The sequence below is a fragment of the Spermophilus citellus genome (genome assembly GCF_964194105.1).
Source record: "Spermophilus citellus genome assembly, chromosome: 15".
Taxonomy (NCBI): Eukaryota; Metazoa; Chordata; class Mammalia; order Rodentia; family Sciuridae; genus Spermophilus; species Spermophilus citellus.
Genome location: NC_138195.1, coordinates 42,541,930 through 42,568,516, shown reverse-complemented (window position 1 = coordinate 42,568,516; position 26,587 = coordinate 42,541,930). Strand labels below are relative to the sequence as shown.

Here is a 26,587-nt window from a genome sequence, read left to right as displayed (position 1 = left end):
ATAAAGGATAAGGTATTTCTGAAGCCAAAATGCTGAAAGGATAAAACTTAATTTACCAATGTGTTAAAAAATACCATTGCATTTGAAGTTTTTTCATTTGAATACTTTCAGGATTTTTACTCTCCTTAAAATATACAGCAAAACCTCCCATACCATGTACACATACACATTCAGTGATCTTTTGAAGTGACTACTTAGCCAATGTGAATACTTAGTTCACCGGATTCTTACACCCTAATTGTGGCAAAATTACCAGAATCTGTCTTTTGTTTCCAGATAAATCATTGAATCTCTGTAGAAACATCAAGTTCTTTGAAATTTTCTGAATATTGAGAAATTGGCTTTTATCATTCTAATCCTCATAACATTATCTTCAAATATGAAGACAATGTATGTTTGTTGTAGCTATCAAAACACTTTTTATTGTAATACCACTATACTCATGTCTCCATTTCCAGTCTAAACTGGTCAAACTATCCCCATCTTTAAATCCCATTTTTTCGTGTTTCTGTTTCAATTAGGAAGCATTTAAGAATGAATGTTTATCTTAGAGAATTGAGTCACATTCTATGAGATGTCTTCTTCATGTGCATAATATTTTAGGAAGACCAAAACAACGTATCTTTCTTTTACTGTAGAGTTATGTTAGAGGTTATAACTCATGTAGTAATTTATATATTTTGATAGGGATAATTAAGAAAAAAAAATCACTTTTGTGCCAAATAAATTTGTACACTCAAAAATTGGTTTAGTTATTGTTGAAAAGTAATCTGTAAACTAGAACTATTTCCTCCATTTTAAAGAAAAATGTCCATTCATTTTAGCCTTAATATATTTATCATTCAATAATATTGAGGTATTTTAATTTTTCTTATTAGGGAAACATTTTCTATGTTAAAGTCTTCTAGCAAATTAGTGTTTATATGCCTCTTACACAGCAGGCTTTTTTTTTTTTTTTTTTTGCTTACTCTCGGCAGTTATGGCACAATTCTCAGAGGATTGGAAAGTGTGGTCTTTCTCTATTTCTTGCAATTTCAAGGCTATTGCTCTTTGGAGTTTGAAGTGGCTATTATTTACACATTAAAAAAGAGCAGCTTGTTCATGGTTCTGTAATACTAAGTGTGCTAACTAATATAATTAGACAGAAATAAGAGGTGCACATTTTTTAACCAATATGCAATTTTTTTTGCACTACACAGATTTTTTAAAAACACGATATTAGCAACTTTTAAAGTATACTGATGACTATTGCTTTGTCAAAGTTTAGAAAATGCGTGGCATTCTTCAAGCAGTGCCTCAGTAATTAACTCTTTAAATATTAATCCACTTAAAACAAGAAAAGGCCATTAGTGGTGGGAATTACTTCAACAAGCTCTATCAAAATCTAGGTAACACTTCATCTTACTGGTAAGGCACATTGATTTTCAGCTCAATCATTCTTGGAAATACTTTAAGTTCCGCTTACCCAAGTACCCTGCAAGGGACCTTTAAAAAAAGGCCATTATGACTATATTTACTTATGCTATTTCTCCTGGCAGCTTTGTTTGCCACCAACTTATAAAAAGCCCATATGTAAACAGACTTAAGATCCCAGCTTGGGAGATAATTTGGGAGGGATGTGTGGGAAAAGGGGAGATGGGAAGAGATTGTCATTAGCAAGAACAATTTAGGATCTGACTTTGTTTCCTATCTCTCCCCTTACAGCCTGATTCTTTAAAAGCTCTACCAGCAATTCTATTAATTTCTATTAAAAGTTCATGGGAGTGAGAAAATAACTGCTTCAAAAAATGCAGCACCTATGTCAAGTAAAAGGCTCCCAAGCATTCCAGAAGCTATTCTGTTGGATGGCCTTTTTTTCCAAACATCAAACCTAGCTAGATGCATGGAGCTGGACTTAGGTCATCGTAGAGCAGCAAACACGCTGGCAGACTTTGGGAAGGAGTGAGGAGATGGTTATAGCAGCAGATATTATAGAATGAGAGGTACAGGGGCCCTGAGGAGGAAAACACAGAATGGGGGCTAGATGCAGAAAGGAGCATGAACACTCTTTAGCTTTGACACATCACAGACACTAAAAAGAAGGAAAAAGTCTTTTTTCTCTTACTGGCCACTTTGCCTGGATCTCAGTGCTTGGGTCCATAAACCAAATCTATTATTATAGATTCAGTCATGTTATTATAATTCAGTCATGAATGGACTTTTCTGGATTCACTTGGAAATCTAGCACTGGGTGATATGTATGTAGGGAAATATGAGTTTTGAACAACCAAATTACAAGTAAATTAATTATTTGAGGATTATCTAAATGGAACTGTCCTTACAAAAGTTGGCTTTTTTTTTTTTTTTTTTTTGTATTGGGGACTGAACTCAGGGGCGCTTGGCCACATCCCCAGCCCTATTTTGTATTTTATTTAGAGACAGGATCTCACTTAGTTTAAGCTAGCTCTTTGAACTTGCAATTTTCTTGTCTCAGCCTCGAGAGCCACAGAGATTACAGGAGTGCACCACCACACCTGGCCAAGAGTTGACTTTTGACTTCTCTGGGAATGGTATGTGTCATCCAGAGCCCTAGGTTAACCTACTACTTGTCTCTTGACTATTTTCATTTCTCCCTGGATGCCTACAAAAGTTAAGTGAAGGATAAAAAGAGAAGGATGCATTTAAACCAATTTCACTATTTGGAATTCTGATTCTTTTTCTATTTCCCTTTGATTCCCATTTCCATGACTAACCAAGGAATAAAGAGCTCTTCAGTTGCTTGCAGAGAAAGGTGCATATGGAATTGTGTGGCATTTTGAAACAAATGGCTAGGTGAAATTGCCACAACTTTCCCTTTTTCCCTGGCCTAATTTTGAGCTTCCTCTGGGGGCTTCATGTATGCTGCATGTCTAATATCAGGGTCTAATATAATGAACTTTTTTGGAGGGGAGGTACCAGGAACTAAATCCAGGGGGCCTTAACCACTGAGCCATTTCCCCAGCCCTTTTTATATTTTATTTAGAGTCAGGGTCTTGCTGAGTTGCTAAGTTGCTGAGGCTGGCTTCGAACTCTAGATCCTCCTGCCTCAGCCTCCCAAGCTGTTAGGATTCCAAGCATGCAGTTCCATACCCAACATATGTACTTATTTCTATGTTCCAGGCACACACTGCATGTGCAACCAGGGCACAGTATATTCTGCACGAATATCAATCCTACAACTTTATGCTATCTATATTTCTTTGGATGTTCCTGAGACTAAATCCTGGGAATAAGATGATGCTCCTCAACCTTGACTGCTCATTGGAATCAAGATTGTGTCACAACCCCAGAGCTTATGACTTAATAAATTGGAGTGTGGGGAATTTTTAAAAGCACAACAGGAGATTCTAATTGTGCAGCCATGGTTAAAATCACTGCATATACTCAATCACTGTATGTAGAAACATACTGACTTTCATTGAATTTTAAATTTGATTTAGGTCAATCAACATTTATTGAGTGCCTACTCCATATAAGGCACAAAGGCAAACTTCTGACACAGTCCATATCAATGAGTAACTAAAATCTAGCACAAGCAAACAAAAGTGGGCTAGGGTCAGGGGAGAGAGCAGCAGGTGTCTAGAGTCTATGCTCTGTAGAAAACACTGTAGAAAGTAATCTCTTCCTCCAGACCCATGAAATTCACTACAAATTTTCAAAGAAATTATTCTGTTTGATTGGGGCATGGGGAATCAGAAAATATTTCACAGAGGAAGTGGCATTTGAGATGAACTTTATGGAACAGGTAGGATTTCCAGAGGTGGAGACAGCCTCCAGGTAAAGGTCAGAGAGAGGCTTGTGGATGGAAGGCAAAGTCTTGTGTGGTGTTGCCACTGTGCTGGATGTTTTTTCTGGTGATGGGGTAAGCTTGAATACCCCGAGACAGAACAGCTGGTACCTACCTGAGTTGGCTCCAAGTAGCCATCGGGGATTTGAAAATTAGGGAATAATGTCAGTAGAGCAGGACTTTGGGGAGAATGAGGTGATGTTGGGGTCTGGGTTAGATTTGAGTAGGAAGAAGCCACAGTATTAGAGCCAAGAAGACCACTTAGAAGTCTTTTATGGTGGAAGTTAGAAATATTGAGGGAAATTAAGATAGTAATGAAAGTTGGAACTGGGTGACTGTAGGGGAATGGAAAGGAAAGCCTGAAAATAAGAGGAATAATAAATTAGGATGAATAGAATTTCTTGCTTGATTGGAAAAAGTAAGAAAAAAAACTTGAATGTTTCTTATTCTGATTGTGAGGATCGTGATGGTGCCATTACTAGAAATCATTAAGTTTGGTTGAGGAATGGTTTATGAAAGGGAAGATAATGAATCTGATTTTGGTTATGTTGAAAGCAAACACGTGCAGTGGAACTAAAATTTCTTATTCAAATGACTCTCATTGTCATTGAATTCTAATAGAATTATGAAAGCAGGGCACTGATGTGTTTAGCACAGTGGTTCTCAACAAAAGGGAAGCCGGTTGGGGTTGCTACGGCACCTAGGGTAGAAGCTAGGGATGCTGCTAAGTATCCTCCAATCCATACGTCAGTCCTCCTCCACAACGAATTATCAGACCCCCAAGGTCAATACTACCCAGGTTGAGAAACCCTAATTTAATATAATTCAATAGCTCAAATTTCAGGAATTTTTAGGTTTGTTATATTTTGAGTGAGGCAGCGCCACCTAGTGGCCAATTACAATACTTATCCTAGATCTCTGTTGAACACAATCAAAGAGGACTGATAAAAAAATAATTCAGAAAGCTAAGACATATAGAGATGAGTACCCTCCCCCCCATGGGAGAATTTCTAGGGCTTACAAATGTGTATGCAATAGGGACATCAGGTGTACAATCTAGAAACAATCTCTGAGTCAGAAAGTACTTCTTGGTTATGAGATTTCATAATAGAAGCCAATACAGAAATATTTTATGGGATATCCAAGATGCATTCTATTCCATTAAAGTTGCCTATATTTTACTACTGTTACTGCATAAATAAAAAAGGAAACAAAAACCTAATAATTCTGCTGAACATAGTTGACTGAAATCTTCATTTCTTACAGATGCAGATTATGGCATTTTTAAAATAGAAATCAAGACTGAAAAATAGAGATTTAAAAAGTTATGAAAAAATAGAATGAAGAGAACTAGAAACTTTTGTTTGCTAAAGAATAGATCTTTGCCTCAGGAAACATCCATTCTACATGCCTTAAACATTGGCCCTCCTACTAAATCGCAGGGTCTCTGAGGGCAGGACTGTGTCTTATTCATATGTTTGCATCTCCCACAGTATCTACCATGGTATCTTATATAGAGTAGACACACAAAGGATTTTTTTGAGTGAATGAGTTTATTTTTATTCTGGAAATTTCTTGCCTTGGAGCAAAGAAAGTTTCAAGCCTTTCTAAGCAATTACTATCTCTAACTCAATTAAATAAGATGCCCGCAGAGGGGGCCTGACATAGAGAACACCAGAGATTTGAGCAAAGGGAATCAGTGGAAAATGTGCTGTGATGACCATTCTTTGGGCAGTTTTTGGACTGCTGTAGATTGTAGACTCCTGTGTCTAACAGATTTACTCATCCAGCAAGTATTTGTTGCATGTCTACTTTGTGCTATGTTCTTTTCTAGACACTAGAGATATCACTGGGATCTTAAGTCTAAAAATTCCTTAAATTGAGAGGCAAATTTTGAATAGGTGGATTAGAATAAAGATGCAAATTCCCCTTTCCCTCCAGTTTCCTGGTTAGTGTAATATTTTCTATGTAGAAAATGCCATTTGATCAATGATCTCAAAGCAGCTCACAGCTATTAAAGATCTCTCGTTCCACAATCACGTCTTGGCTACTGTAAATGGAAAGCCAGCATTCTCCCATCACTTCTCTTCTTGTCTGCATCTCTTCCTTCCCTATTACCTTAGACACTTCCAGACTTTTGGGAGGGAGTAAGTACATACTGGGTGCTATTTTACAAGCAAATGATGAAGATGATTCTTGCACATTTTGCAAGTGGCAACTAAAGCTTGTAGTTTTTAAAGTGACCCCACAGAAGACTTTCCCCCCTTGATTGGTTTATTAACAGCTTTTTAGTTTCAGAGTCTAGAGATGCAAAGTCAGAAAGAAGAAAAATCAATCACCATTTCAAACCAAATGGTGCAGACAGGCTGGTGGGTTCCTATTTTGGCCACAGAATAAATGCACAGTGCAACACTGAGTGTTCAGGTTAATTTTTTTTTTCATGTCTCAAGCACCTTTTGGCACCTTATTATATGGCTCATGTACACCCAGGATATGCAAATCAAAAGTGTTTCACCACATGTGAGATTTGTATGATATGATCTCCTAATGCTAAGTGATTTAATGAGTTCATCAAAACTACTGCTGTGAATGTAACTAATGAAAGGTGACAGCAACTTCCCCAGTTTTTTGATTGCTGGATGAATTAGTTATATTCTAAGGTCACTACTGTGTAACTTCTCTCAGCCCAGGCATATGGCCCCTAATTTCTCCTAGTAGGACCTAAACATTCCTAACATAATGGGGACAGGGAGCATGCTAGCCTTTCCCCAAAGTAGTAGATGGCTGCAGTATGACATCTTTGGTTCATCTCTATTGCTCACTTTTTTGTTGGAATCTTTAAAAGGCACAGCCCCACAGCTCCCTTGACCTCCTCATCTGAGACTACAAGAGTCCCCAGCCAACTTATTCAAAGCACTTCTTACCACAGGTCCAACAGCATGGGTACTCACTCAAATCCTGATGCTTAGAAACTGCTGTGACTGGCCCTTACTTCCCCCTCCACAGTCTGCCCCCTTACACAGCAGGCACCCAGACATCCTTAAAGTTCATCACTTTCCACTACACTCCGAGAAGAGCGTGAATACACCATTGTGCTTTCCATGGAGGAAAAGGCAGAAAAAATGTCAAGTCCTTTACTGGTGAGAGATCCGTAGCGACTGCCACTGGGCCGGATAGACATGGGTGCTGGGATCTGCTGGTGCCACTGAGCTGGAAAATGGAGCAAATAATGTGTTATGATCAAGGGCATACAGTCTGACAGGTACCCCACAGAGGTGCGTTCTGTCCTCACTCCAATGCTCCCTTTGAATTCTTGGTAAAGCATTTAAGGATATCTAGATCTGAATGATCTTATTTGTAAAAGAGAGCAATAAAACATTCCCTGCCATGAACAGGGAAATTGATCTGGTGATCTCTTAAGGCTCTAATTCTACAACCTGTGATTCTCACTCAGCAAGAGGTTAGAATTCCTGTAAGAAGGAAGAGTGGATGACTATGGTGATTTCTCAAAATTATCTCCTCTCACTGACAAGCGTGGGGTCTGCTGGCGACTGTGTACAGGGGATTGTAGGCTCACAGAGGAGGGCACCTCATGAGGTAGCGGCAAGAAACTGTGGCCATAGAAGCCAAAAGATGGGTTCAACCCTGTGGGAAGTACCCATCCTACACCCTAACCACCCTAAACAGCCATTACCTATCTACCCACCCAGAACCCTAATCAGGTTCAATGAGTTAAAGCAAAAAGACTAAAAAGTAGCTTATATGCAATCAAGCATGGTTCATGGACAAAAGAGAATTGATTTGAGTTTCCATATTCACCAGGTGCTATTCAAAGGAGATCTTGTTTTTAGCAGACTCCATCCTTAGGCTTGAACATGACCTGAATAAAATACCTATCCCCACTGTGCAGTCTCTGCTATTATCTCTGATTCAGAAATTACCAAGTGCTGGGTACAGTGATGCATGCCTGTATTCCCAGCAACTCAGGAGGCTGAGGCAGGAGGATTGCAAGTTCAAGACCATCCTCAGCAAATAAGTGAGACCCTGTCTTGAAATAAAAAAGGACAGGGGATGGGCTGGGGTTGTAGCTCAGTGGTAGAGCACTTGCCTAGCATGTGTGAGGCACTGGGTTCAATTCTCAGCATCACATAAAAATAAATAAATAAAAATAAAGGTATTGTGTCCATCTACAACTAAAAAAAATATTTTTAAAAAAGAAAAAAGCTAGGGATGAGGCTCAATGGTCAAGTGGCCTTGAGTTCAATCCCTAGTACCAAAAAGAAAAAAAATTAGCAAGCAATCTCCTGATAGGTTTCTGGGTACCTTGATACGGAGAAGCGGGTATACTAGGTGGGGAACACTGGGGTTCTGGGTCTTAGGAAGCTGTGCTCCTGTTTAGCATTCTGATGTATAAATTGGTCCTTTGTTGATTTCATTAACTGTAATCAGTTTTTCAGTCTTAAGTTCCTCTGAGTGGAGAGAATCAAATTTGTAAAGCCATAACACTGAAGGCAAAACTTACAGCAATTCCACTTTAAGAGCATCTCTTATCCTTACCCTGATAACTCTGGCATCTTAACTGGACAGTAATTCCTAGTTTTAGGATTTATTTCTGGTGCTGGGGATTGAACTCAGGGCCTTAGACATACTAGGCATGTACTCTACCACTGAGCCACACCCCAGCAGCACTTGAGATGAGAGTGGAGCCTTACTATTCCATTTTTTAGAAGTGTGGTGGTGGTGGTAGAGGAGGAGGTCATAGTGAAATTATTCTAGTCTAAGGCCTCCATCATCTTTCCCACCCCTGATCCCAACAGACCCAACAGCACCTCCTATTGTTAGTGCCGTGAAGGACAGGAAAGAGGCTAGCTGGGAACTCAGCCACTGGAGGGCAGTGTTGATTTAAGTCATCCATTTCAGGGTTTACCAGTTGGAGACCCATTGTCTTCAGACCTGGAGGAAACACCTAGACCAAGAAACCTATCATTGGCATCTTTCTCCTTGGACGTTTTTAGCCTCCTTCACAATTGATTTTCTTTCCCCTTTCCTTTTTTTTTTTTTTTTGATGAGATGAGGGGCGAGTACTGGGTATTGAACTCAGGGGCACTCGACCACTGAGCCCCATCCCCAGCCCTATTTTGTATTTTATTTAGAGACAGGGTCTCACTGAGTTGCTCAGTGCCTTGCTTTTGCTGAGACTGGCTTTGAACTCATGATCCTCTTGCCTCAGCCTCCCAAACTGCTGGGATTTCAGGTATGCGCCACTGAGCCTGGCCACAATTGATCTTCTTTTCAAGTCAGAAAAAATAATACAGATCTATATCTTTCCTCTAAAAATGAGACCTAGGGAAAATGGCAGGTCAAACCCCTTTCTGCATGGTACTAAATAAAGGGGATACCTGTTGTTCACCTGTAAACAGCAGGGCTCTCAGGTTCTAAATAGAATTGCTGTTGTTATTCTGATTAATCATGTTAAACAAGTTATGAATGTGAAATTTATTGGTTTAACCAATTATTTAAACAAAAAAAAAAAAAAGGAAAAAGAAAAAAGCACTCTTTTGGATTAAAGACCATGACTCTAAAACATACCAGTTAATGTCAAAGAGTTTAAGGAAGGGGAATAGAGCACACAAAAACATTAATAAAGATTAATTTCTTAGATCCTTTGAAAATGAGAAACATGGCTCAAAGGATTGATAACGAAGACCTGGGTTTGCTTCTTAGCTGTAGTCGCTAAACTCTCTGAGTCTCCGTTTTCTCAGCATTTAAATGAGGGTAACAACAATTATAATAATTTCATGAGCCTGGGAGGACCAAGGATACCACTTTCATTAATTATGTCACTATTCAAATGTCACTTGAGTTTAATATTATTAATTTACTTCCACTTAATAGGGAACTATGATTGGGGGATTGGAGCAATACACATTAGTTGAAAGCATAAATAAATGAATGATGGCATCTAGAAAATTCTTCTGGGTGATCACAGTAGTAGGGAGTTCCTGTGGGTGACCCACTGCAGAAGGAGACAGCATGAAGACACTGGATGGCTAAGAATACTTGGCTGCACATTAGAATCTCAGGTCACACCTCAGGTAGGTGCACATTGTGGGCTAGCTGAAGTCTTCCTAGGATCAGAATTCCTCTTTTGGAAGAAGGTTAAGTTCATGGCAAAACACAGAAGTGTACAAAAGCCCTGAGGTACCCAGGACCAGATGACTTTAAAAGTCCATCTCTTAAGCACTAAAATCTACCCAATTCTTTTATGGACACTTACTAATCCTAAAAAAAAAATGATCTTAAAGCTTCCTGTCACACACAGATGTTCAACCAATGGATGACATTATACTTACCGTATATATCCAACCTAGCAGTGCACGACACTATGCCAGCTTCGTTTTTGGCTGACAGCGTGTACCATCCAGCATCTGATTTCTTGGCTGGCTGAATGAGGAGGCAGACATATCCTGTCGTGTCCTGGTGCATGCTGGAGAAGAGAAAGAACATACCCATATTTTAAGTAGGAGCAGAAGCATCTCTGTCAAATTTAGGGAAACTCACTCTCTAAAGGGAAAAAAAAGGAAATTCTGTTGAAGACAAGCACAAAGCAAATCTGAAGGTTAAAAGAAACTACAAAAGACCAGCAATGAACCTTATAATGAACCTTACAATGCTTAGAAGAAGGTGACAGCCATCCAAGATGCTGTGACCAGTGTCTGTATATTCCATTGCTCCAGCTCCACCCAAAGTTTTCCTTCCTATCAGGGGGAACCCTGCTTTTCGCAAACAAAGTACAGAATGATCTCTTTTCTAAATAAGATTGGAAATTTCAGTGAGAACTTTGTTAAGAAGCTGCGGGAAAGCAAATCAAAACAAGATCCCAGGGGCAAATGTATCTACAGCCTGGAGATGGCATTTCCTAATGTGACCAGAGGGAATGCATGCAGAATTTAGCTTAATGTGATTGGGGAAATCAGCCTGCTTTTTCCTTCTGTTTTCTGTACATCAGTAGTTTTCAACCTTGGCTGCACATTAGAATCTCAGGCCACACCTCAGGGAATTACATCAGAACCTCAGGCTGGGATCCAAGCATTAGGGTTTTTAAGAAATTCCCCAGGTGATTTTGATCTGCGGCCAAGGATGGAGAACCAACCACGTGGCTACCTGGCCCTTTTACCCCTTATTGTTCTGGCCGCTTTCATACCCTGTTCCAAGATCCCTTCAGAGACTGCCACAGCTCATTTACCGGGCAGAGATAATACCAATAACTTCTTGAGTTCGAAGAATAAACAAGTGTGTCCCTTTGGTTGAAAGCTATTTATTATTTGTAAAATAATAAGACTAAATAAAGTCATAACAAGTATAACAAAAGTAAAAAAAATACCCATCACAATTTCACCACCTTATTATGTTGGCTATCTTCACTTTCTGATTAATGAATTCATTCTTGGAATATTTCTTTATTAAACTCTTGTTGAATACTCTGTTGGGCAGGGCCAGGTGGCTCATGCCTGTAATCCCAGTGGCTCTGAGACTGATGTAGGAGGATCACAAGTTCAAAGCCAGCCTGAGCAATTTTAGTGAGGTTCTAAGCAACTTAGAGAGACCCTGAATCTAAATAAAATACAAAAAGGTCTGGAATGTGGCTCAGTGGTTGAGTGCCCCTGGGTTCAATCCCCAGTACCAAGAAAAAAAGAAAGAAAGAAAGAAAGAAAGAAAGAAAGAAAGAAAGAAAGAAAGAAAGAAAGAAAGAAAGAAAGAGAGAGAGAAAAGAATATTCTGTTGGGCACAATTCTGGATGTGCTGCCTTGGGTGCTGAGGGTGTAAAGATGAAAATGACAAAAATTCTTTCTCTAGAAGAGTCCCTAAGCTTAGTAGGAAAGAAAAAATAAGAGTTGAATAAGTAAAAGTAGCAACAAATAGAATGCAACACACGATAGAGAAATGACGCAGGAAAGGTGCTTTGGGAACATAGAGGGAAGGTTATTTGGGGAAGTCCCTGGCACTAAGGAGAAGGTGTGAAGATGTTCAGAAGCACAAGCATATGTAAGATTAAGAAACAAAAAAATGAACACTGCACAAAGACCAATGATGAATAAAAAGAAATTACTTTAAAAATGTACTTTGTAAGTACTATAATATAACATACCCAATTAACTTGTGAAAAGCTTCCCAAAAGATGTGCTAGAGCCTTTCTAAAAGGTTGAATTTGTTCCAGCAGCTCGGGAGGCTGAGGCAGGAGGATCTCAAGTTCAAAGCCAGCCTCAGCAACTTAGGGAGGCCCTAAGCAACTCAGTGAGATCCTGTCTCTAAGTAAAACACAAAAAGGGCTGGGGATGTGGTGCAGTGGTTAAGGCCCCTGGGTTCAATAACCAGTACCAAAAAAAAAAAAAAAAAAGGTTGGGGATGAGGCTGTTCCAGGTAGTGGAACAACTTGAGCAAAGACATGATGGTATAGAAGAGAGGGTGGCATGTTCATTATGGCCAGGAGTGGAGAGTACATGGGGACTAGCAGGTGGGAAGACTAGGGACAAGGCAGGAGAGAGAGCCACATGTACATGGTAAAAGGTTGGGATTCTTCCTTTCAGGTGATAAGGAACTGTTGACACATCTTAAGCTGCAGGTGGTGTAATCAGTTTGCATTTGTAAAAGACCACTCTAACAGTGGTGAGGAGGAGAACTGAATAGGGCTTGTGCCTGGTGTCAGAGACATATTAGAATGCTGTTGCTTCAGTTTAGTGAGTTGAGGAAATGCATGCATTTGTTCATTCATTCTGTATAAATTGCTACCAGTAAAAGGCAAGGTGCTTGGTGTTGTGAGGAGTCAGGACATACAAAGACAAAGCTAAGATGCTCATCTAAGCTCAGATGCTCACAGTCCAGTCGAGGTGACACAGAATGAAACCAATAACACTAACAATAATGGCCATGTGCAACAGCAGAAAACGGGCTCAGACCTGGATCACAGAATACAGACCCAGTCCTGGACTGGGGAGGGGAGGAAGCAGGGGCACTGCTCTGCCTGGAGGTCAAGATTTTGAACTGAGCCTGAGGGATCACAGACACTGGGGAGGTAGACCGTAGTTGGAGGAAGACATGGAAGAGAGTACTCAAGGAAGAAAAGCTACAAGCAGAGACACATCGGTGAGAAGGTGGGGATATAGAAGCCATAAATACTTCATAAATTTATTGTATAATTTTAAACTTAAAGTTTTTAATCTCTGAGACAACCATACAACATACAACAAAAACAATGACAAAAAAAGGAATAAATTCTTGATATACACAATAATGTGAATGAAACTCAAGAGCATATTTCTAGGAAGCAAGACCCAAAAGGCTACAATCTTATTAGGTGGCCCAACATGTGCTCCAAGCGCACAGGTCCCTGTGGTGGCTGCCATACCTGATCCTTTCTCTGGTGGAAGGGATGGTCTCATTGTCTTTCTTCCAGTAGAACACGGGTGGGGGCATGCCTATCACGCGGCACTCCAGTCTCACTGGGTGGCCCTCGGGAACACCGCTATTTTGCAGTTTCTCCAGGATCACAGGTGCTTTCTTTACTTCTTTTGCTGAATGAGAGAAGAGATTTCTTGTTTGAATAGTAAGTGCTTTGAAGTTCATGCCTCAAATACACTACATTCTGAAATTCAGAACACTTCTTGTACCCCTTAGTGAGGATCATTGCCTTGATCAAGCTCCATAAATGTTTACAAAAAAAAAAAAAAAAAAAAAATTGGGCCAGACATCTCTGTACATCCTGTGTGAGATAACACTTGAAGATCTGGGATGCAAATGCTAGGAATGGTTAAATTAGAGGATTTTCTTTAACTGTGCAATAATAACTTTTGAGAAACAACATTCTTTATATACTAAAATTGATCTTTTTTTTTCTTTTTTGGAGGAATGTATTTCATAGGAGATGTATCAGTTTTCCCCAACTTTTTGTTTTGGAAAAAAAAAAAAACCTCATACCTACAGAATCATATGGTTTTTAAAAATACACAAAATTACACTTTCTAAGAAGGTTTTTCTTTTGTCCAGAACCTCTTATGTCAGGGTTTCAAAGTCAAGGTTAAAGCAAAATGGTGGGGAAAAAGGTAAAGATCTGCAATCAATGTATCCTTGCAAAATGAATCTTTCCTATTCTGTTGGCAAGAGGAAATTCATTGTAAGGAATGGAAAAAAGATAAATAAGCATTTATTTGCAGACAGGAATGATGTGCTGAAGATACTGTGAGCTCATCAGACTGCAAGACAGCAGGAGAAAACCCAACTCCAGAATTCCTAAATTCTGAAACTTAATTCTGGTTAGACTGCTGCCCTATAGGGGTGGCTCCTTGTAGGTGATGTTTTGCTTTCCTCCTCTATAGGCATGACAGCATTTTGTTCACATTAGCTTATAAGATAAGGGTTTGTTCTCTTATCAGCTCAAATTTGCCAAGCACCCTCCATGTTCTAGGCACTAAGGCTGATACTAGAGATACACACAACAAGTCAGAGTCTCTGACTTCAGAAGCTCATGCAAAGAAATGAACAATTACACAGAAGGCCATGCTTTTCATTTCTTTCTTTCTTTCTTTCTTTTTTTTTTTTTGAGATAGAGGGTCTCATTAAGTTGCCCAGGCTGGGCTTGAATTTGTGGTACTTTTGCCTCATCCCTCCAGTAGCTGAGATTACTGGCATAGAAATACAGAGGAGGACTGGGAAGGAGTAGTTGTGCTTGGTGGATCTACTGTGCCGGGGGGTGACACTTGAGTTAGTCTTTAGAGAATGAATAAGAAGCTGCTGGGCTAAGAAGGGTATTCTAGATAGAGGGGCCACAGATGTAAAAGCCTGTAACTTAGGGAGATTTAAAAAAAGCCTGGTATGTTTCAGGAATAATACATTGACTGCAGGACAAATGACTGGAATGTAGTGACAGTCAATTTGTTGATTGCTCAATGAATAATTACAATGCTCCCTTTATTGCATGTGTAATATGTACAAGGTTCTGCGTTCTGTTTTAACATTAACACTGTTTTTGAAAGCAATCTAGAAATATGGTCCTTACTACAGTGAAGCGGAAACTGAGATTGGCGGAGTAAAGGACTAAGGAATTCTGCCAGAGATTCTGCATATTTGCACAATAATTTTGAAGGGAGTTATGTCTGGGGGTCCCAGCAGCAAACCTTACCTACTACAGTGAGCTCCAGACTAAAAGAATTCTGCCCAGTTTTGTTGGTAGCCACACACGTATAGGTCCCCGCATCCCGCTGGGTGAGTGGGTCAATGAGCAGAGAGTGGATTCCCGTCTCCCTGACCAGCATCTTGTGGGAGGCATCTGGTAGCACAGGTTGGCCATTGAGCAGCCACGTCAGCTCTGGGGGCGGTAAGCCACTCACCTAATAAACAACAGGACAGCTGAGGCAAATGACAGACTGATGACAGGCAGATTTATTTGGTGGTTGAATTCTTCATCCTTGTTTGGCAAGTATACAGTGAGAGAAAACATGGAGTGATGAGAACCCTTCTGGAGCAGTACAGGGAGAAGAGGGAGGGTTCTGAATGAATTTCTGCATGAATTTAAATGATATGGTATTTTGACCCCAGTTTAGGTCACGATTAATCTATTTGATTATATTCATCAGAATAAATAAGAATTAAGCTATAGATAAAACAGACCTGAAGCATCAACATCAGAGATGATATATTGCTTGTAAACTTAATAAGCATGAGTTAGATATGAGAAAGGTCAGATAATAAACCAGGGTTCTCAAATTTTGCTGCAAAGTATAAGAGGATGGAGTGGGTTTAAAAATTCCAGTGCCCAGGATTGAGGCTCAGCGGTAGAGAGCTCACCTAGCATGTGTGAGGCACTGGGTTCGATCCTTAGCACCACATAAAAGTAAATAAAATAAATGTATTGTATACAAATAAAAAATACATATTAAAAAAATTCCAGTGTCCACTTAGAATATTAAACCAGAATCTCTAAGGAGAGGACTCAGACCTTGTAGTTTTTAGAGTTTTGTGAGGGGGAAATAACAGTCAATCTGAATATTATTTAGGCAGCAATGGGAGACTAGGAATCACTGATAGAGTTGCATTCTGAACGAATGCTTAACCTCAAGCCTCCCCAAATTTGCATCTAAATTTTCCACAGCATTCCGCATTTTGTCTGGGGCAGAAGTGGTGACTTAGGTTTCTCATCATATTAAGAGGTATCTGCCCTGCTCATCTCACACCTAGTTTTTAATTTAAAAATTAGAATACAGATTCACTAAACGTGATGGATGTTTATTAGTATGAGAAACCATATTCTGCTCTCCTAAACTGCCTCACAATCATTGTTTCATGACTATAATTTTTTAAAGGCTACACCTCATAATAATCATTTCAGGGATACAAAGAAAAAAAATCACACAGAAATAAAAACTTTCCAGACACCACGTGGAAGGAAATGTTCAAATTATATCACCTCCTTGGTTGTATTTTAAAAATGCAATTAATTTAATACAATGCCAAAAAATATAATGACTTAAAAATTTCATGAAATAATTTAATTTTGTCTGGTATTAAATTTTCCAAAAAAGCCTATGTGGAAAATGATCTATCCCTTTGCCAAGAATTCCTTCTTTGGAAACCACAGCTCCAACAAAACAAATACAAACAAAAATATAAATGCAAGCAAACAATCAAATGCAAAATCTGAGTAGATCTGGAACTAAGGACAAGTGCTAAGAATCTACCTTACAGTCCAGCCGACAGAGGCGCCCCTCGTGAGCTACCATATCCCCAGGAGCCTGCAGAAAATGTGGTCGGAAAAAGCGTTCCTGTAGAGGCTCTTTGTCTCTTTCTTGCACTCGGGACCTTCCCCTAGAACAAGTATGTTCAGGTTTCAGACATAGAAGCCATTTTACAAACTCATAGCAACAGGTATTTTGGCATGGCTATAGGACTATAAAGACAGCAGCAGCGTTTTTTTCTTTCTTTCTTTCTTTCTTTCTTTTTTTGGGGTGGGGAGGGGAAAGAGCCTTCTAGGGCAGAAAATTAATAATAATAATAATAGTAATAATAATAATAATGATAGTGTGGAGTTAATTAAAAAGAAAAAGAAAGCAAAGTGGTAAGCATGTCATAAACTGTAGGATTATCTTGGGAGATCTGTAATCAAATAAACAGGCTTTAGCTTCTTTCTCTCTGAAGTCATTCTGGGTTAAGTGGCTCAGCTTTCTTGCTGTGGGTTTGACCAGTTGTTCAAAATAAACAAATAAATCAGTATTCAATCTGAACCTCAAAAGAGAGACCAAAAGAGAAGTCCTGTTTATTATCCAGAACAAGGCAGCTTCAATCTCTTTGGCTTTGAGTAATAAAGTTTAACCTAGTTATAAATTATGGCAGACCATTAAAGATGTCCATGAACTTAAACTGGGTAAGACTGACCAACAGTAACAGCTGTTCTTAAAAAAAGAAGAAGGTATAGTTGCAAGGCTGATGAAATACTGTAGCTGAAACATGCGTTGCTATTTTTATTCCTTTGGTAAGTCACATTTAATTCATATGTGTCAGCAACTATGGAATGCTTTGCTAAGACTTTGTGGCACCATAAGACTCAAGCCACGCTCTTTCTTCTTAGTGGTTAGTAAAATCAGAGAGGATAAAAAGCTAATTGCTGTAGTGGAGACAGCAAAAATAATTGCTCTATATACATATAATCATTAAAGGCTCCTGTTTTATTAAAGAGAAGACAGTGACTCAATTCAAAGGATCTAATTTATATCTTATGTACACAGGTGCTACTGCTGGTTACAAATTTTTAACTATTAAAATGTACCAAAAATCAGTATTTCTCAAATATTAATGTGCTTGTGAATCACATGGCATGTTGTTAAAATGCAGATTCTGATTCGGTAATCTGGGGTTGGCTTGAACTTCTATATTTCCGACAAACTCGAAAGTGGTGCTGGTGCTGCTGGCGGAAGGCTACCTTTAAGTAACAATATGTAGACCCAACAACTTTGGTGCTGTTTGTGGAGGGTAGGCATATGGGAGGAGCCCCCAGAAAGTGGATTCTTCCTATCTTTACCTGTGAGACTGACCCGCAGGGGTTAGCCGACTGCGAATGGGCAAACTCTGTACCATCAAGTGGCCAGAACAGCTGATTCTCCCCTGAGAAATAGGAAAAGAACAAGATTAAATTAAGAACTTCAGAAGGACATGGTAGTGTGTACCTGCAATCCCAGCCACTGTGGTGGTTGAGGGAGGAGGATCACAAGTCAGGTCATCCTGGGCTACTCAGTGAGACCCTGTCTCAAAAGTTAAAAGGAATGGGGGCTGGGGGGTGTGGTAGCTCTGTGGTAAGGGCTCATGTGAAATGACTTGGGTTCAGTCCCCAGTACTGAATTAAAAAAAAAAAGAAAAGAAAAGAAAAGAAAAAAGAAAGAAATCTACGTTTTTTTTCAATTTATATGTTTTTTTTTTCTGCATTAGAACATTATGAAACTTTTTGCTATTATGAATTTTTCTTTGTAGGAGTGGAATGAAAACAATATAATATGACTTCTTGTCTTCATATTCCAGGGGTAGAGATTTTTTTAAGACTATCGTGATGATTTTTATTTTAACCTGAGAAATGAACAGAGCACAAATATAAAAAGTTTTTCTTTAAATTTTTGTGAGCCTAATACAACTTGTAGCCACAATGCAGAGAGCATGGCCAAATAGTTTTATACTTTTCTCAATAGAGATTCATGCTGTTCTTTCACTAGGAAGAGTGGATGAGAGTAGAAATTATAATTCTGTACTTTGTATTTGAATAGTGATTAAGGGCTGGGGTTGTACCTCAGTGGTAGAGCGCTTGCCTCAGCACCACATAAAAATAAATAAATGAATAAATAAATAGTGAATAAATAAATACATACATAAACAAACAAGTAAATAAAAAGTATTGAGTCCATCTCCAAGTTAAAAAAAAAACTATTTTAAAAATTAGTAATTAAAGATATTTTTTTCTGGCCTATCTTTTAGGGAAATTTTAAGACTTGGCCTCATTCAAAAAAGAAGGTGAGAGATTAGATTATAACTTTTCAATTTTTATCAAGAAAAAGAAGGATATGAATTTGAAGGACACTTAAAGCCTTTTTGAAGTAATTTACCTATTCTCTAAAGAACAAAAATGACATATTGTACTTTGATAGAATAATTGGTAGAATGACTCATTAACTCCTTAAGAGACTCAAGGAGTTGACAAACATAAAATTCAGCCCAACAGGTATGGGAGGGAAATGTAGTGAAGAAATAGTACCAATGTCCTTTGACAAAGCCTGAAATGTTGAGTGACCCATCAGTGGCTAACTAGTCTTTTAGGTTGTGATGCTGCGCTCTAGTTACACACAATCACAATGCTTCTCATTCATTTTCCTCAGCAATCCTGAGTAACTCGCACTTCTCAAGGTCTCATTCACAATGACATCAACCGCTCCTTCCTCAGAGTGCAGCACAGTGCGTAACCCTGCGTCTCCACCTGGGGGTTGGCTGCCATGATCGTGTAGTTGCCATCGTCATCACTGGTGGTGGATTCAATGTGCAGAGAACACGTCCCATCTCCTTCTCGCCTCATTTTGCAGTGCTCATTTCTCTTAGAAATCTGCTTCCCATCTTTGAACCAGTAAACCTGAAGTGAAAGATAATCAAGAAGATTATATGTATATGCATGTGTGCATGTATATATGTGCATATATAATGTTCCATATATCTTTAGAAGATAAAGAACTAGGGAGTAGGGTGAGGCAAGTGTCAACTATCATTTCTACAACATGTTCCTCTTTTCAAAGCACTTGGAAAAAAGGCTATAAAACTTATTTAAAATGATAGTATGATATACCCCTCCATTATATAATACTTAAGTCAAAAATTCAATATAATTTAGGACTAAGATAAAGCTTTTGAGTATTTTATTGTACTTCATTATTAGTTTAGAAGATACCCTAAGAACCAGATGTGTCTTCAGAGGCAAAACAATGAAAACCAGTTACCTGACTCTTTTCTTATTACTTATATACATATTTAAGTCTCCTGCAGTTGCAGATCTCAGTACCCATGATAGCTCACCATGCTTGAAAGGAGAGGATGGTTTAATATACCAAGTTGAATAAGGCTAAAATTAACTAGCTAAATTTCTCATCTAGCCAAAATAAAAAATTTTTCTTCCTGACAAGTTCTGCATATGTCAAGGATATCTCTCAAAGACAGGGGGGATAAAGTACTGGTTGCAACTGCCCTTTCTACTTTTCCTGGTTACCTAACCATAGATAATAACATCAGGCAAATGTTTGTGAAAGTAGAGTGAAGAGATCTCCTGCCTCAGCCACACCAGGTGTAAATCCTTCTCTTAGCTGACTTGCCAAAAAATCTGGTGACTCATAAGATTTTTCAGCAGTCAGTGATAATGATATGACATTTTCGGCATTTACCAACCTAATAGTAATAATACAAATATAGCTTGCTTTGTACAACAGGCACCCTATGTGTATTCAATAGATTTTAAATATAATGAAAAATGTTAGATTGATGAGTTTGATGGTTAAGAGAATCAATAGCCCATAGTACAGTATTGTGACTAAAAAATTTATTCAGAAATTTTATTAAAATTCTAACAAGTCTGATTTCTTTTTGCTTTATTTAATGATCCTATTCCTGATATTCTCATTTTAGTCAAATAACTGGGTTTTGCTCATTTCTCGTATTGATTTTCATTCCCTCTGTAGATACACAAGAGTATGTTAAGACCGTTTTGAACACACTGTCTATCATTCTGTGCTGTTGGATGGTTAACCGCTGGTCATCTTCTCCTACCTTTGGAACAGGTATGCCAACAATTTTGCAGGTGAATGTGACTGGAGAGCCTTCTGTAACCCGGAAGTGCTTGAGTCTTTTGTCAAAGATGGGAGCAATACACTTGCCCGTGGGGATCTCGTCGTGTTGGATTTCATCATCTGATTCATCAACAGGTGTACGTTCCAAGCGAAACTCTATTTCATTCATCAGCCTCTGTTCAAAGCTGGAAATTTTGTATTCCTGTCAAAATGACAAATATGTTTAAAGTTCTATTCCTATGGTGAGGAAGAACATGTCCACCACTATAATTGAGGATGTAATTTACAGATTCAGATATCAGATTTATACTACGAAACTCAATGAAGCAGGCATGTCCCACTGCCAGCCACTTGCCATGGAGCATAAAGGGAAATTTCAGTATTTCTACTAAAATCCCAAACTGCCTTAGTGAATTCTGATTTCTTACCTTGAAATTGGAACTTCAGTAGAATTCTGTAGGGACTAGAGTGAAAATGGAATATAATTTCTATAACTACAGTTAACATTCATTTAAATATGCAGAACTGCCTATAGAGTTTTTTGGCAAAGATGTTCTTCCCTGCATTCTGATACATGCCTGCATCACCAACTTCCTGTCTCTTCTAGACATTTTTGTCCTGAATAAACCTCTCCTAGCTCTGCGATGGCCTTCACTACATTTCTCAGTTCCCTTAACAACAGAACTATTTGAAGTAACTGTAGGGCTGGGGGTACAGCTCAGTGAGAGAGTATTTGCTCAGCATGCATGAAGCCCTGGGTTTGATCCCCAGTGCCACAAAAAAAAAAAAAAAAAAAAAAAAAAAAGCAACTGCAATGAAATACCCCCACCTCTATTGTTACCAGATGGCTTTCTTGTTGCCTACTTTGGTAGGCTACTCCAATTAAGCTTGTGTTCTCACTGTTCCACTGAAAATGCTGCTGTTAGGGTCTGTAAATTAGCCAAATGGAATCATCACTTTTCTGTTCTTACCTTACTTGACCTCTCAGAGTTGACTACTTTTCCTTTTTGAAACATTTTCTTCTATTGGGTTTCATGACACACTATACTGTTTTTCCTTCTTTTTCTCTAGCAGCATCTGATCATTCTCCTCTGCTGGCACCTAATCCTCTGCTCTTGGTGATCTCATTCAATCTCACAGCTGCAGACAGCTTCTGTATGCTGAGGACTCCCAAAGCCCTATTTCCAAGCCTGATTCCTCTCTAGAACTTCAGAATCATATACCCAATGATTAATTCTACATTGTGGTGCTCAATGGGCACCTCAAAATTAGTTTGGCTCAAACAACACACCTGATTTCTGTCTCCCAGAGGTGCTCCTAGCCTGCTCTTCATCTCAGGAAATGGTGCCACTGAGATTCATATACTTGGTTAAATGGTTCAACCAGAGCTTCTCATACTGTCTATGGTAAAAACCAGGTTTTGAAAATTTTCTAATTTGTACTTTTGTAAAATAAAAACAAAATGAATTACTAGCAAAATGAAATTAACAAGGAAAACAAAATTATTATATTTATGCACATAATATTTCCCTGTTAAATTGCTATAAAAATTCCTTAATGGTTAATTTCCATTTCTGTAGTTATCTCAAGTTGACAGTTTGAAGTTTGGCGCAGGTCTTTGGGACACTCTTTGAATACACTCAGCTAAACCTTAATTTTAAGACTTATCCTGGATTCCTCTTACTCTCTCTCCCTGTTAAATCCTATCTGTCAAGTTGAAATGAACTCTTCCCAGTCACTTCATCTAAGCTAACTCTCCATTCTAATTCCCCATATAGTGATACTATACTAGCTGGTATTTTTCTTATTTATTGATTGAATGACTATCTAGGTGTCAGAATGTTTGCTTCACAAGAGCAGGGATCTTGGATGACTTTCTTCCCACTCTATTAATATCACCTAGAATAATGCTGCCCCCTGACAGGTGTTCAATACATATATGAAGAATGACTGAATACATAAATGACATAAAGGTCATCACTTGCTTCAACCTTACCACATCTTTGAGGAATCTGAACAATGTACTTGGGTTAAGGGTAAAATTTTATTAAAGTGGTGGCTCTATCTATACTACACTTGAATTCAAGTTGTCATTTTTAGTTATGAACACTGTGAGTCAAATTTCATCAGGAAATTTGCAAAAAATAAGAATATGTTTAAGTTAAATTTAAAGAAACTTTCTGCATACGTCCAGCATAAAAGTTGCACTACTGATCCACTGTCAGTTGGATGTGTTTTAAATTCCCAGTACTGGGTTTATGCTGTGGTCTTCATTTTTCCTTGCCTCATTCCGTTTTTGAGTAACTACAGGAGTTTCTGTGTCAGCTGCTTGTAGGTGCCCAAAGGAGAGAATTTTTTTTTTCCTGTATGAATCTAGCCAGTATGGAAATTAAATCAGTGATAAATGACCCATCCTTTCCAGGCTCATGAACTGCCACCAAGCTATAACCCTAGCCTAAAGAAAATCTTTAGTTGCTTTATAAAAGTGATGGAAAAGCTAACTTAAATTTATTTCAGAAGAATATGACATTTGAAAACACAGCCTCATTTCTTTTCTTTAAATATAATCCTCTTAAGGATGATAATTTGACTACTTGAAACATTAGACTTCAGAAGTTTTTTCAAATTGGCAGAGTTGTGGAAAGGCACTTTTCTTCTGTTGAGAACAATACATCCCAATCAGATACAGACATTGTTAAGATAGGGGCTGGCATCTAGCACTCACTGCCCGAGCTCACTACAGCCTTCCTCTACTCTGAGTTCTGAGTCTGAACTGCAGGGGCAAATAATGAAACAGGTTCAAACCTTGAGAAAGGTTCCCCATGTATTTTGGGTATGATGTGTACTAAAAGAAAAAAATTCAGCTGGGCGCGATGGCACTGCCTGTAATCTCAGCAGCCTGGAAGGCTGAGGCAGGAGGATCATGAGTTCAAAGCCAGCCTTAGCAAAAGTGAGATGCTAAGCAACTTGGTGAGAACCCTGTCTCTAATTCAAATACAAAATAGGACTGGGGATGTGGCTCAGTGGTTGAGTGCCCCTGACTTCAACCCCAGGTAGGCTCCCCCCATCCCCACAAAAAGAAAAAATTCTTTTTAATGGTGCTAAAGATAGAACACAGGGCCTCACACATGCTGGGTAAGTGCTCTACTACCAAGCCAAACCCCTAGCCTAAATAAAATCTTATGTGCTGGAGAAAGTATTCTCCCTTCCATTCCACACATAGGCAGATTTGGAACAACAAAGGTTCCTAGATAAACTTGGAGGTTAACATACATAGAGAATGATTTCTTTACTATTTATCTAATAATCACTCATTCCCTTCCTTGAAATAATCAGTGTTTGTAGCCAACTCCCTGACCCTGCTCACAAATTCTTAGCAAGCACCTGCTATGTGCTAAATACTATGATGAATATGGAAAATGTGACATTTTATAAACACAGACTCCGCCTTCAAGGAGGTTGTATAAAAATACTTTTAATCCCAATCGTATATTTAAGAATAAATCCCTGAAAGATGCACAAACTTATTTTATATTTAAATGTTCAAGTTAACACCAGAGTTTTGCTTAATTTTTGCATGTTTCTAAGTTTTCATCTTTTTAATCAGCTGATTAAAATGGATTGTTAATGCTCGTTTTGGTAGCACATATACTAAAATTGGAATGATACAGAGATTAACACAGGCCCTGTGCAAGGATAACAAGCAAATTTGTGAAGTGTTCCATATTTAAAAAACAAATAAAAGGGGGCTGGGGTTGTGGCTCAGCGGTAAAGTGGTTGTCTAGCACGTGCAAGGATCTGGGTTCGATCCCCAGCACCACATAAGAATAAATAAAATAAAGGCATTGTGTCCAACTATAACTAAAAAAAAATTAAAAAAAATAAATAAAATAAGAGGCTGAGATTGTGGCTCAGTGGCAGAGTACTTGCCTAGCATGTGTGACACACTGGGTTTGATTCTCAGTACCGCATATAAATAAATAAAATAAAGGCTCATTGACAACTAAAAAAAATATTATAAATAAATAAAATGCATTGCTACCATAGCAGGTACTATCTACAATCAGAATCTATGTAGTCAAGTGAAGATTTTTCCATTGTTATGCAATAAACCCAAACTTTTCTATTTGGTTAAAGGTTTCATATCTTACCTGAAACTAATGAGAATCTCATAGTTGTGGGTTAATTCAGCAAATACCCACTGAATACTTATTCTGTGCCAGGCTTAACAGGGATGTAACAATGGACAAGACAACCCCTAATCACAGCACCCAGGGAGCTCATAACTGGTGCCTCCTGGATGAGCCCATGGCAGAGGACATGTGGACACTGTCCCAGCAGCCAGACTTCTACAATGCCAATGGCCTTACAGTATGTTCCAGAAGGCCACTATATAATAATTCTTATTAGAAACGGAATGGATGTCATGACTATTTGCTCACAAAAGAGGATTGCCATAAAGAATTCACCATAAGAGATGAAAGAGGTAAGATTTAAATAGAGGAAAAGACAGAGCAGCTTAGAGAAGAAAGAGATCAGAGGAGCAAAAAGCCAGAATAAGCATCAAGATACTTACCCTCCCCTCCCCCATCCTCCAGGGCAGTATCTGGGAATTACAGACAGTTTCTAAAGAAGCATTAATGAAACGGGTAGGGGTGCGGGGAACAGAATAAAGAGATGAGATGGTTTCCAGAGAAATGAGGCCAGAGAAGAAAGCTGAAAGTTGAAATATAACATTAGATGAGGGGGGTGGGCAAAAATTTAGAAATGAACAATCAATGGTATTTGCTGGTTGCAGAACATCATGCTGAGTCATGAGTGAATTAAAATCACTGGTCATGAAGGCTCCATTCCATTTTGTAATCCTGGGTTTCTTTGACCTCTAAGATTCCCCACATTAACTTAAACTACTTAGATTTAACTGGTGGCTGGCCAATCAAGATCCACTAGTGATGAATGCTACCCAAAAGGAAGAAATGATCCAGCCTAAAAAGAAATCAGGGCACCCCTCTCTTGGCTTACCCATTGCACAAAGACACTTGGTTGTCAGTTTAGAAAGCTAAAAATTTTAGTAAATATGAACACCTAAAAGGATGACACCATTATATTTCACAAAGTTCTAAGAATCAATGGCAAATGTTAATTGTTAATTGGAAAGATGATGTAAAATGAGAGCAGGCAGACTCTGAAATGTAACAAAAGAGAAATACTTTTGTGGATATATCAAAGAAAAGTGGTGGATATATCAAAGAAAGGGGAGGAGATTGTTTATAGTGAGTGACATTCATCATGCAAGGACTTCTGATTTATTTTCATGCTCAGCACAATGTGGTAATGCTAGACCACAGTACATTCTAGAATAATTATTATTATTCACTTGTTATGTTAAAAGGACAAGAGAAGCCAGCTATCTCAACCTAAAAGTTTTCAAAGTAAAATAAAGCAAAAACAAATGCATATTCTTCTAAAGCAATCATTTGTTCACCACCACCCATATAATAGGAAAGTGAGAAAACAGATTGACTCCTTTGTCCCCAGACTGCAAGTGTAAATAGCTATTAATTCACATATTTCTTTATGATTGTTCTCCAATCATCCATGTTCTTACACTTTTCTAAGTTAACTTTCTTAACCTTAACAATTCTCCATGACATTTTCATCATCATTTCCTAAGGCAGCAATGCACAAAACAATACCATAATATGGTCATCATTTAATTTCTTCAAACTTTCTCAGGATTGACATCTGTCAACATAATGCAAACATTCTATCTCACATAGCTTCTTAGTTTCATAAATTTCATTTATATAGCTTGGCTTTCATTGTCCACAGTATAGAATGAAGTCTAAAACCAATTCTGTAATGAAGTGATCATAATTCCCAGGATAATGATTCTCAGAAGAAGATTGATGTGTATATCAGAGAC

At 38.4% G+C, this 26,587-nt stretch overlaps 1 protein-coding gene across 3 annotated transcripts in view; it reads right to left on the bottom strand.

The window, feature by feature from the left end:
* Positions 1 to 2,236: 2,236 nt before the first annotated feature.
* The window catches only part of MYPN (myopalladin), a 95,537-nt gene continuing 71,186 nt past the window's right edge, over positions 2,237 to 26,587 (bottom strand). For 2 of the 3 annotated variants that reach the window (XM_081267309.1, XM_081267307.1), the window contains exons 13-20: positions 20,642 to 20,863; positions 19,311 to 19,460; positions 17,874 to 17,956; positions 16,537 to 16,663; positions 14,982 to 15,189; positions 13,212 to 13,377; positions 10,159 to 10,292; positions 2,237 to 7,015 (exon numbers count right to left, since the gene is read on the bottom strand). In XM_081267309.1, coding sequence (XP_081123435.1) covers positions 6,846 to 7,015; positions 10,159 to 10,292; positions 13,212 to 13,377; positions 14,982 to 15,189; positions 16,537 to 16,663; positions 17,874 to 17,956; positions 19,311 to 19,460; positions 20,642 to 20,863 — 1,260 coding nt within the window. In that variant the 3' untranslated portion in view covers positions 2,237 to 6,845. Of the gene's footprint in view, positions 7,016 to 10,158; positions 10,293 to 13,211; positions 13,378 to 14,981; positions 15,267 to 16,536; positions 16,664 to 17,873; positions 17,957 to 19,310; positions 19,461 to 20,641; positions 20,864 to 26,587 lie in introns of those variants that run through there. The other variant, XM_081267308.1, reaches the window with a different exon arrangement.